The 12,967-nt window shown below is 45.0% G+C and overlaps 1 protein-coding gene across 1 annotated transcript in view; it reads right to left on the reverse strand.

The window, feature by feature from the left end:
* Nucleotides 1–271: 271 nt before the first annotated feature.
* The window catches only part of LOC146209874 (sodium-coupled monocarboxylate transporter 1-like), a 173,389-nt gene continuing 160,693 nt past the window's right edge, over nt 272–12,967 (reverse strand). The window contains exons 13-15 of the mRNA XM_084587465.1: nt 2,384–2,487; nt 430–533; nt 272–364 (exon numbers count right to left, since the gene is read on the reverse strand). Coding sequence (XP_084443591.1) covers nt 272–364; nt 430–533; nt 2,384–2,487 — 301 coding nt within the window. The remainder of the gene's footprint in view (nt 365–429; nt 534–2,383; nt 2,488–12,967) is intronic.

Consider the following 12,967-nt stretch of genomic DNA (forward strand, 5'->3'; position numbering starts at 1 on the left):
TTTTCACGATTCATTCATACCTAGAACTTGTGTTAGCTGAAATCACTTTCCCTATTATATTACTCAAATTACTTATACTGTTGCCTTTCGTAATGCTGTTATAGATTTTATATAGGTGTAGGTCTGTATTATGTTTAATTTATTATCGTCTGCTTTTTGTGTTTTTTCTTGTATGTTTTACCCACTCCCCTCTCCAATGCCTAATAGCTCCAAGGGTAAACAAATAAATAGAAACTTCTTTTCTTTCTCGTGCCTTTTTAATATGATGCCCTTAAATAGTGGTCTCTGATCCACGTGAAAGAAGAGTTTCGTCGTCTACATAGGATGCACGTGTCTTCATCTTGGCTCCTGCGACGTGCACGTCCTGAAAAGCACAAGAATTTCAGTGAGCTTAAAGTCGCAAAAGTGTCATAGCGTGAATGATCTTACTTTAGTGTTCTGTTCATATGGAAGTAACTTCGTTTTCCGCCAGAACCTAACTGCTAAATCACTGCACAGGCGATGTTGTTGCTGGTGTTCGTTTTTTATTTCTCCTGAAAAAAAAAGAAAATGTTTTATTGTGTTCGCAGCAACATGGATTCTTAGTAATCATATCGAATAACCATTTGTAGAATGCCTTCTTTGTATGGATATCAGAAGGGATAGTTTTAAGCCTTCAACTTCGATGCCTTACAGAAAGAAAAAGGGACAGTTGTTCGGTGGTCAGATCATATCGAAATGCGTAACATTTAGACTTCATTCTACTTTACATCTATTGGCATATGACCAGATTCTCTGCGTGCGCCTCTGCTGTCCAATCTTTCTTTGTACAGATTTTCATGCGTCTTACTTGTTTGCGCCTTTAGATACAGGTAGAAGCAACATGCCTTACAATGCAACTGTGTCCCCCAAGTTACATTGGAAGATATTCTCATCAGCAAATCAAAAAGTACTGAGGATTATCCGTCACCTCTTTCCCTTAACTGTTCCCAATCAAGGATTCTCAATTATTCCTGTAAGCAAGCGTTGTACAAGCGACACAAACGCTTTCTCTTATTTTGGAGTCAGGGCCTACATATCAGAGCAACTGAGGCAAAGGAAGTGAGCATGAGGGGAAACTTTAGCTCCGCACTTGGGGATATGACGCGCTATCATAAATGATTCAGTCCTACCATGCTCCAGTCCGCGGCTACTCCTATGAATTCTATCACTGACCCTTTCATTTGGGTCACTAATATCATGCGGGAGTTCATTAGCATGACTTTGCAAGCTGCCTAGATATGTTGCAATGCACCTGGCGTAGTAATTGCAAAGCTATAGTTTTTCACCGCAGTTTCACGCACTCAGACAGCGCGTGATTCTGGAATGTAGTATCGTAGTCTAACGTTTAAATATCTACCTTACTGAGGAGAGAAACAGCGTGCTTTGTGTGCGCCATGAATAGTTATTACGGGCAGCCTTTTTGCGGCACAAGCAAGTGTAGGCAAGTAGCTCTACACTGTCAATGTTCTGGGGCTGTCCATCCTTGAATACTTGAACGTAAAATTCTGAGCAGTTGCCTCCACCCGTCCCCATCAGTGCTAGAGCCACCTCTACCTTGAATGCCGATTTTTAATTTCATCGCCATTCTAAGGAAAGAATTAACAGAATGAAATTAGGATGGAGTCGATTTGACAAGAACTCGCAGTTTATAACCCAAAATTTACTGATATCGCTAAATAGAAAAGTATACAACATTCGCAAATGTTACGAGTACTAACCCATGGCTCAACTTTGGACACTAAAGAAAAAGGTTCCACTTGAACTAGTAGGTCTAATTTTAACAAATAGAAAACGTGTAGATTGGATAACGAAATAGCTCAAGTTGATGATATTCTAGCGGAAATCAGGAAGAAGAAATGGGCATGAGTAGGGCATGTAGTGCGACTAAAGTCTAACCGATCGTCGCTTCGGGTAACAAATTGTGTCCCAAAGGAAAGAAACCGTAGCAGGGGGCGGCAGAATGTTAGGTGGGCGGATGAGATTAGGAAGTTCGCAGAGGTCAAGTTGATGGAGCTAGCACAAGACCGGATTAGTTGGAGTGATATACGACAGAGCTTCGCCGTGTAGCGTGTACAATCCGGCTGACGTTGGTGATAACAAATATATAAAAGACCTTTAATTTCACAGTGTCCCTTCTCGTATCTCAGAAGCAGTGAAAGCGTTGAGCAGGTTACGTTCACAAGTTGTATTGAACCACTGGCAGATATTTGGTAGAGACCAAGGTGCTTTACCGCAAGGTCCGTGTGTATAAATTGTTTTTAATACCTTGTTAAGTACATTTATTATTTGTGTAGCGAACTTGCAGTGAGGTAGAAATTCCACAGGATGACCGCGCAAGCTGCAACACGAAGGCTATACTCACCTGTAAATGCGCTGACGAATACTCCAATAAGAACACATGCGAATATTAAGAAGAAACTCGCCCACATATGTGAAACGCGAAATATGAGAGAAGGCTCCTCCAATCTGAAAAAAAAAAAGATATGAGAACTTATTTTTTCGCCGCGACGAAGGTAACGTACCCCGCCGGGGTGGCGCAGTGGTTACGGCGCTCGACTACTGTTCCCAAAGATGCGGGATCGAATCCCGGCCTCGGCGGCAGCTTTTCGATGGAGGCGAAAAGCAAGGCGCCCGTGTGCTGTGCGATGTCAGTGCACGTTAAAGAACCCCAGGTGGTCGAAATTTCCGGAGTCCTCCACTACGGCGTCTCTCATAGCCTGAGTCGCTTTGGGACGTTAAACCCCACAAACCCAAACCCAAACCCGAAGGTAACGTGTTCAGGCTTTGTACTGGTAACGTACGACGTTTCGCCAGGCGCCACAATCAGAGCGCGCACTAAAAAATATACAGGTACACAAAGAAAAGCTACAAAGCATGCCGCAAAGAGGCTATGGACGGGGCACATCGCGATGCGTGGCAAGCTGAGGTTAGAATATTGTGTAAAAAATGTTGGAATACAACAGACAAACGCGCTGAATGACAATAAAAATTTGTGAAGAACAAGCCTTTTCCCAACTTCTGATAAAACGACGGGCAGATCTTTCGGACAAATGGATTATTCAACTAGAGGGATGCGTGTCAGTAGTTTAAAATCCTTATTACGTAGATGCGCATGGAACAGGCGAAAGAAGCTGTCACAAAAGCAGCCGTGTAGTACTCCTTCCACTAAGCCTTGTGCAAGTGCCAGTTTGGTAGCAGCGATAATGCATAATGTGGCACAAATAAAATTCGTCGGGAACAGCTGTCACGCCGCAAGCCTTTTTTGCCGACTGGCGCAAGCTGGGCCACCACAGCTGTCACGGTCGTGCAGAGACACTCGTGGAAATTTTTTGCGCGCTGGAATGCACCCAAACAAACACAGTAATCGCACCCCAACAAAGGTAACTCGGCCATTGCAAGCCCGTCTGAGAGTTTACAACAGTACGCAATGATGGCGTCTGTGGATGGTACCATAACTAAACTTTGGGCCCAAGTTCCCTCCATTCGCAATAAAATGTCATTGTTTGTCACTTCGTTAAGTGTTTCTTGTGGGCTCATACCATTTAAATTTCCATTAGGTATGCCTTTGCTGGTCAATCTAGAGATTAGTTTCCGAAAGTGATTCGACCCGAAGAAATAAATATATATATGTTGGTTGGTTTGCTTGGTTTGTGGGGTTTACCGTCTCAAAGCGACTCAGGCTATGAGAGACGCCGTGTTGGAGGACTCCGGGAATTCCGACCACCTGGGGTTCTTTAACGTGCACAGACATCGCACAGCACATGGACGCCGCTCCATTTCGCCTTCATCGAAACGCAGCCGCCGAGGCCGGGATTCAATCCCGCTTCCTTGGCACAGTAGTCGAGCACCGTAACCACTGCGCCCCCCCCCCCCCCCGGTGGGGCTATATATATGTCGAATAGCATGCAAATGACTTTAGCACACCAAGTGATAAAGCGCAGCAGGCGCCTTCAGATGAGGAGTGGTGGATAGTTTGTCCTCAGAGGAGGAGGATGAGAGAATTCCCTTTCCAAATAGAAACAGTGCAGAGAGCATCAAAGCACCGGTCACGAGGCGGCGCACGCTTTAGGAGAAAGCAGGGAGGGGGCGGCAGTCGCAGCAGAGCATAGCGCGAGTCACTTCTTGCCTTCATAAAAGTAGGCTGTCCTACGTGCCTTTTAAAAGGCATCGCAAAAGCCGCAAATGTGGTAGTGCTTTACTTCGTCGCGTATGTGAACGCTGTAATCACGACGCATTTGGGCCGGTATTTTTGTTAAATTGCTGCCTTTCATTTCTACCAAAATAAGGGCTATACACATAGGCTACTTTGTATACTTTGTTTGAGACCCTTTGTATATGGGAGTCGATTCAATAAAAAAAAAAAACGTGACTATAGCAAAGTTGAGTCCCATTTAGAAATGTGGCGCTGCGTTTGGGAATTAACCTTTCCGAAATTTTGAAATCAGCATATTTCGATCGGCTCGTCTTCTGCGGTCACACAAGTTTCTCGCTATCAGTTAAGGACTATTATTCGCTTCCCCATCCAATGCTTTTGAATACGCGGCGGTGGTCTTTTTATGGTAATTTATTTTTAGACGGGCCACTCTTTCCTCAAGCGCACAAAAACATTCCGCGCTTTTCCTCGTCCCGTTCACCACCGCTACTTCGACATTTCGAGCAAGAAATGGCAATGTGTGGTATAAAAATGACTGTGAAGCTTCTGTCATACCAGAACCAAAGCTTACCGACTTAAGCAAAGAAACTGTCTCCGGAATTTGGGAAAATGAAATTACTTTAGATCGCCATCAACATTATTGTCATGGAGGCGCGCATCATTAGCCCGTTTTGGATTTATAATTGGCGAATCAATATTTTATGTTCTCTCTACATGCTCCTGAAGCTATGTTCCGCTGCTAGGGAGACCTGCATAGCAGAACAAATATACTGGCTTAGCGGCCTAAATTTCAAACAGTTAACAACATGAGACGGTTAACGACACGCCGCAACACCAAGTGTAAGAAACGTTTGAAACGCATGCCTGTACAAACGTCTGTGAAATTATTCTCTTTTAAATAGCATGTTGGGGGTTTTGCCCTTGAAGAAATGGATGGCGGAACATGAGCTATTTGCACTATGTTGGGCCAGCTGTATTTTATGCACAAAGCCGGACACTGTTTGACACGTGTTTACAGGTTGTTATGGATAGTTCTTCTTATGTCTTAAAACGGACCAATGCGAAAGATTTTTCTCTAAACCCTACACATAACTCGGTTTCTAGATCAAGAGATTGTTGACGGAGTTTCGCGTGATATGATAATGCTTTTCGCTATGCTAAGCAGGCGGAAACGGCGAATGCCTATTCGCGATACGGATCTTGATGTTATAGCTCTCCGAGAGCATTTTGGTGATTCTGTACGACAGGTAATTCATTTTTGAAAATTCAGGCATGTTTATTCGAATTTATCATGCATTGGGGAAAGCGACCAATTTAATTCTTCTATAATAGGATATGTTGTGAGTTAACTATAATTTATTTTGCAGTATGATGCTGTTTGTATTTTTGTTCAATATGGGCCACAAATACCAAACCCGTGGATAGCATGGTGTTCTCGCACCTAGGTCACCAAATCTGATTTGTTTGATTGAAATCCCAGTGGCAGCAATGCGTTTTTTTTTTTTTCGGCGCAGCTCTGGGCACACGCAGATAATACAAGTGAATGAAGAACACCAGCTTGCTCGAATAAATGACCGCGGGGATTTACGACCATGTATTCTGCACAGTGTGATATTTAAAGGTGAAATGTGGGCGGCCAGAGACGTTGATTTTTCTCATGGGGGAATTAGGAGCAGGCTTTACGCTCTAAAACTTTATTTTCGGAGCTCAGTGGATGGTAGACGCGCAGAGCGTGCTAGGCGGCAGTCAGATGATGCTGAAGGTGACCCTTGGGTTCTGACCACAGCCTTGACTTTAACACAGTCTACTTCATGATGTGGAAGCCGCGGCAGAGCCAAGCTCTAGCTATGAAGCACTGCAATTACACGCCTGCGGTTCGTGAAGGCTGACGGGTGACTGACGCGAGGGGCGAAATATGGGGGAACGTGACAAAAAAAGGAACTTCATCTTCTATCGTGGCATTCGCTTGTACAATACTGCCCAGCGACGGCTGCAACAATAATACAGGCTGCCCTTTTACTAACTGCAGCTGTGTGCTCGGTTCGCTTCATCCCTGCCCCCTGACGCGGGCCTCCTCTTTCACACTTCAATTTCACGAAGATAAGGACAGGTGGCGGTCTCGGACAGACATCGGGAAAATCCGTGATTGCGGGTAGTATCGGTAGGCACTACAAGCCGCTAAGCTTTTCGGCGGATCAAAATGATTAGGGCTGCGACATAGTAATGCGGAGATGTTCCTACACTTTCCCAGTATGAGTGTTCCCGCAAGTAACTCGTTATAGTTTTGGATTATATGGTCGCGTAGTGGTGATAATGCTGTCGGCAACAAATGAGGAGACTCCATCTTTACGTTAATGATACTCTACGGTGGTGACTTGCGCCAGCAAATTATTTGAACAAGTCAACTGCGGTGATGGCAACGACCGTACTCAGCGGTCGTCGATCGACTAACACCGTCATACCGACAAACGTTCAATTTATAGCCGGCGAGGAAACATTTCGATAAAGCTGTAAAAACGGTAACTAGCCCTGCCTAGAATATTGCAGAAACATACGTGAGTGGTCGAAATCTTTGAAACACATCTTAGCGTATCTTGAGCGGCAAACTGATAAAGCTGCGACTGGCGACAACGGGCATAATAAAAACCTCAAATTGACACGCATGCCAGAATAAGAGCGATAAGGCGGCATTCCGGCAGCTACGGAAAGAAGACAAAATAAAGTTTTGAACATTTTTCGGCAATAGTAAGGAGCTTTTTAATCGTGATGTAGAGCCATAACGTCTCCCATAAGAATTCGCTATATTTTTCTCACATTTTTTTTATATCAATGTGCAAAGCGCTTAGAGTAAATTCCGCTCATTTCGGTTTCGCCGAATGCATATTTTATCAAACACAGCTTGATTACATTGTAAAAACTTCATGGCATTTTTTCGGCAGATAACTTGCAACATATTCCTCCCTGCATCTAGCAATTGGCCGCTTGGTTCCTATAATAATATTTTATACAATTAAAAGCCATTTCTAATAAAAAATTGTTGTACCGGAAATTACCAAACTACAATCTCCGACAGTAATACCAACGCCAACAAGGGAGGGCGCGATTCAACCGTTTCGGGAACACAAAATATATTCAGTTAATATTTAGCATTTTAACTGCTATCTCGTTTCAAAATCCTCATCCACACTTAAGGCAACATTGACACTTCTTGGCATCGCAGCGTTCGTTAGAGGTATTTCAAGAACGCTAATTAAATACTGGTGCTAATGTTCCTTCTTGTTGTGGCAAGAAATTCTACCATCTACATGCGTGAGGCAGAAAAATGTTAGAATCTCATCACGGACAAATACTATTGACAAACTTTTAGGTTGACAATAAAGTGCGCCTCAAGCTTGCAACACGATGGGTGGCGCGGACATATGGAAATCTTCTACACTAATAAACCGACGACGAATGCACCGTATGCCTCAATAGCGGCCTACAAATAGAGAATCCTGAAGACACAAAGATCTAATTGCCTTAGCGATCTCTGTTTTGACAATGTCGCATTTTTAAAGAGAATACTTTGATGACAATAGCATGTCAAAGCCACTAAGACTCATGAGGCAGGAAATAAATTGCAACACACACTTTGCTGCTCACCTAATAGATACTTCTGTATTTAGAAGTTTATTGAGGATGCACATGCTCACTAACATTTATTGATAAAATACCGCGTTGAATCTACGACTGTCCGAGATATGTATAAATTAGCTTTCAGCCAAGCTTTAGAAATGGTACTTTGCTGACGACTGTCGGGTAATGAGCTAAATCTCCGGTTAAAACGTATATATTTTTATTTAGGAAAATTTCCAAGGAAATTTAAGACCATATCGGAATTTTAAGACGAAACCACCGACTACACTCGTCTTGTTCCACGTTTAATCACTGCAATCCAAAGCGATTAACTCTTATTTCATTTCAATATAACTTAACCTCTCGAAGCCCTGGGTACTGCAGCTTATCTCTTGATTATCTTTATCCATTATTTATTTATTTTAGGCATGTACATCATATGACTGAGGATGAGCGGAAAAAGCAGCAGGACAGCGACTTGAAGATGTTCCTTCCCACTTGACTATATCGGTAGCTTGCTGCCTAAAAGCTGCTTAGCTACAATTACAAAGTTCCACACGACCTAGTTGAGAAGAAACAGGACGAGCAGACGCTTGCTCAGAGGGCCCTGGCAGCAGGAGAAACTCGCACGACCTACGTAGAGGTTATATTCAAGTTGTGGAAGACCGTAAACAGCCGGAAGTTTTCCTTTGTAGCCGTATGGCTGCGTTTGAGCGGACGTCACTGAGTAATTACTCCCTCACTAGAAATCTACTTCACCTTGGGGGATTCTCCTAAATATATAATCAAAGTTAACATGCATGTTGATGGTTTGTTTACAATGGCGTTTGTTTACAAGACAATAGCGCTACTGTTTCGCTCATATGAGTTTGTATTTTGCGAACGTTTTGCAGAACAAAGATAAGTTTATGTGGTACAACACCTAATTTTTATGGTTTAAGCGGAGAGTCCTTTCATCTAGTTAGGGTGTGCAGCGTTACAGATTGTTGGGGGGCACAGTATTTCCGGCGGAGTTCGCAGTCCTGTCCCAATCTACACATGACGTAATCTTGGGAACTGACTTCCTGCTTATGCGTGGCGCAAATTTTGCTTGTTGGACGGGAGGGCTAATCGTTAGTGGCTGTATTCCTTGTCAACTTTTGGAAGAGTCGTTAGATTATGAAGGCTTTCTGTGTGTGCCATGAAGTCGTCGTACTGCCTCTTTCTGCAGTGTACATCCAGGTATCCTTCTCCCGTGCCATTAACGACTCATTTGAGGCTACTGCAGCCCCTGTTTATTCACAGTGTATCAAGTAAATTGTGTTAGTGCCGCATTACCTGGTTTACGTGAAAAGGGGCCTTGTCGGACTGCGGACTATAAATTGCTCACCAGACTGGGCTGTTTTCATTTTCGGGCGGGCTCGAAACTAGCCTCATGAAGCGCAGCTATCCAGAATTATGTCACTATCGTTAATGCTTCCTCTGACAACCGCGCTACTCACTCGCCTTCTCTGTTGTCTGAGCACCCCTCCATCTTCGACATCGCGCAGGCCGACGTCTAGCAACGGTTTCTGCAGTCTCGTGCACGCTGTATGATTGACATAGTATCTGCCCATCCGATCCGGCAAAAACCGTACCGCATGTCGCAGTCAAAGCGCAAGGTCTTCAGCAAGCAAGTCCCAGACATGTTGAACAGGCGCGTAATTTAAGACTTTTCAACTCCTTCGGCTGCTTCCGCCATATTGGTAAGAAAAAAACGACTGCCGCCACTTTACGCCATCAGTAAAAAAAATGTGTATCCCCTCCCGCTCATCGACGACGCTACAGATTGCCTTTTCTCGGCGCCTTACTTCTCTTCTGTTGATTTGGATCGGCGTATTGTCAGATTCTGATGTAGCTTGCAGACAACGAAAACACTGCATTTGTTACGCCTGACGGCCTGTTTTAATTTAATGTGATGCCCTTTTTCCTCTGGAATGCACCGACCACATTTGAAAGATTTATCGACGCCATACTTGTGGCCTCAAGTTGGAAATCTGTGTCTGGTACTTAGACGATGTCATTTTTGGTCGGACATTTACTGAACATAACACACAGCTCGCTATTGTTCTAGATTGCTTGCAGACAGTTGAGCTTGTCATGAAATCTAACAAGTGCCATTTTGGCGAATGTCAAGCGCTCGCGCTCGGAAATCTGGTCGACCGCGATGGAGTTCGGCCCGATCCACAGAAGACTACAGCAGTTGCTGCATTCCAACGACCACATACTCAAAGGAGCTCCGTTGTTTTTAGGGGCTGTGTTCTTATTTTCGACGATTACTTCCGCGATTTGCCGACGTCGCCTACCCTCTGATGTCCCTTCTCCAGAACGACGTCCCTATCGACTAGACTTCAGATTGTGACGCGTCTTTCTACCAGCTGAAGTTTCAACTTACGTGACATCCCACACTGACGCAAATGGGATAGGTTTCGGTGCTGTGCTTGTGCAACGTTCAGAAACCGACGAGCATGTAATTCCGCATTATAGCCGTTCCCTCAGCAAACTACAGCGTAAATACACAGTTAAGGAGCAGGAGTGTCTGCCTGTAGTTTGCGGTATTCAGCGAGTTTGGTGCTACCTCCATCGACGCCCCTTCACGGTTGTGACTTACCATCGTGCCCTGCATTGGCTCGTCAAACTTCGTGACCCATCTGGTCATCTGGCAAGTCGGGCCCTACACCTGCCAAAGTACGACCTCACTGTTTCGTACAAAAGCGGCCGCAAATACGCCGACGCTGACCGTCTTTCACGTCACGGCATCCCCTTCCTGCAACTGAATGTGACTGCCGACTTCGATCATTACGTCGTCTCCATCGTGCCTGAGTTAGCCGTCGTCTCGGCTCTGTGGACTGCGCAAGCGACCAACAGAAGCCTCGAGCCATTGCTTGCGGCTGCGCAGGATTCTACTGTAACCAGCCCCTTTTGTATCCATGAGGACCTGTTGTACAAAAAAGCTTACTCAAACAGCGGCACAAATTTTCTACACCTGGTTCTGACAGCCACCTCAAGTGCGCCCTGCGTGCCATGCATGGCGACGTCACTTCCGAGCAAATGGACTCTGCATGAACGCTCCACCACGCCCGTGACCGGGTTTACTTGCCGAAGATGAGCCTGAGGACTACGCTTTACGTTGGCAGCTGCACTTAGTACCAGCGACACAAACGCCCTACGTCTACGTCAAAGAGCCTGCTGCATCCTGTAACTGCACCACGCGGTGCATTCGAGAGTCGTAATCGACATTACGGGTCTCTTCCCGACGTCCTCCTACGGAAATCGTCGCTGGATCGCGGTTTGTGCAAACTACCTCACACGCTACCGCGAAACGGTCGCTCTTCCTTCAGCCACCACTCGCCACATGTCCATGAGCGTTCTGTCATCCTGCGCCATCGGCTTCCGCGAGGGATCATCAGTGAACGAGGTCGCCAGTATACAGCAGATGTTGTGGAAGAGCTTTTCCGCTTGTGTGCATAGCGTTTTGGCCACTCCACACATATCACCATAAAACCAACAGTTTGACGGAGTGCAAAAACCCACACTCTCACAAACCTACAGTATATGTACATCGCATTTGACCACAAAAACTGGGATGCCATTCTGTCGTTTATAACATTTGCCTTCAACACTGCAACACACGTGATTACCAGTTAGAGTTTCTTGTGTGTGACCGTGCTGCTCGGAATTTTCTAGACACTATTCCTCCCTACTCCATCCATGACGAAACGTGCATCGCAGAAACTCTTTGTCGAGCCGAATAGGTCGCCTCTGTCCCATTTGCGGATTCTCGTTTCGCCAGAGCGTTCCAAAGCTCGATACAACCGCCGGCATCGTCACGTGCCGTACGGGGACCTTTGCGGAAGCGAGGTATAGCGCAGATAATGTTAGCTCATCACACTGGCCCTTACGCTCTGCGTGAACGCGTCAGCGAATTGAACTACCGAATAGAACGCATGACATCAAGTGGTCGTCGTTCATACAAAGCTTAAGTAGTGCATGTCACCCGGATGAAGCCGTGTCACTTCCGTGGAAAGGACCAACCGCTTCACCCGGAAGGCTTCGCGCGTACAAGGGGGAAATGTAGCAGTCCTGCAGAAGCTGAACAGAATAGCGGAAGAGGATAAAGACGTTGGGGAAAAGCTCTCGCGCCGGATGCGCAGCCGTTGACAAGCTGAGGACTCTGTCTTCTCAATCTGTTCGGAGCTCCGATGACAAACCCCCGTCGTAACAGTATGTACGCGTAGATTATTTCCAGGGAAAAAGAATAAACGTTTGTACAGTAAAGGAAGATTTAGAACAAAGCTGTTTCTCAAGGAACTAAATGCAGCACAAGATGAAATCTTTTTAAGTAAGATGAAATTAAACCAGTCAAGAGGAAGGACAAGACGTGGAGCATATATATGTGTATGTAATCAACAGAAACGAGATTACTGGAAACTATGTGATAGAAATTAATACTTTATCTGTTTTGAAAATGCATACGGCCAGAAGAATCGGGTAGTCCAAATCGGTTAAGCAGTGTAGGAAAATCATAATTGAGTGTTTCTAACCACTAATTAGTAATCCGCTCGAATAAGTAGGAAAGTACTCTTAAATTACGAATATTCAAGAGTGTTATAAATTATACCTTCATCATGCTAATTACCTAATGTGTTCCGCTTTTAACGGAGCCCAACTTGATCTCCTTGACGCTACCGTAATACGACCTAATCCAATATAACCATCCGTAAACTACAAGAATCACCCTACTTCATTATTATAAACCTCAGTCAAACAAACTGCTCCCTCATGCAAGGATGCAAGGATTGCTTTCTTAACTGAACCTCAGTTCATTTCAGTCGTTCGGTCGTTTCCGACACTTCGTGACCCTATGGACCATATCACGCCACGCTTTCCGGTCTCTCACTATCTTCCTCACATAACTTCATCTGCAGCGCCTCGAGGATGCCATCTAACCATCGCGTTCGCTGCCTAACCCTTCTCCGGTGGCCCTCAACCTTTCCCAACATCAAATCTTTCTCCAGGGACTCCTCTCTTCTCATCAGATGACCAAAGTAGCTGAGCTTTAACTTTATAATGTAACCATCCAATGAGCAGTCAGGGTTTATGGTCGACAATATCGACTGATGTGATCTTCTGGCAGTTCAAGGAACTCTCAAGAGTCTC

This window comes from Amblyomma maculatum, chromosome 1, assembly GCF_055883805.1.
Source record: "Amblyomma maculatum isolate TAMU_Amacu chromosome 1, ASM5588380v1, whole genome shotgun sequence".
Lineage (NCBI taxonomy): Eukaryota > Metazoa > Arthropoda > Arachnida > Ixodida > Ixodidae > Amblyomma > Amblyomma maculatum.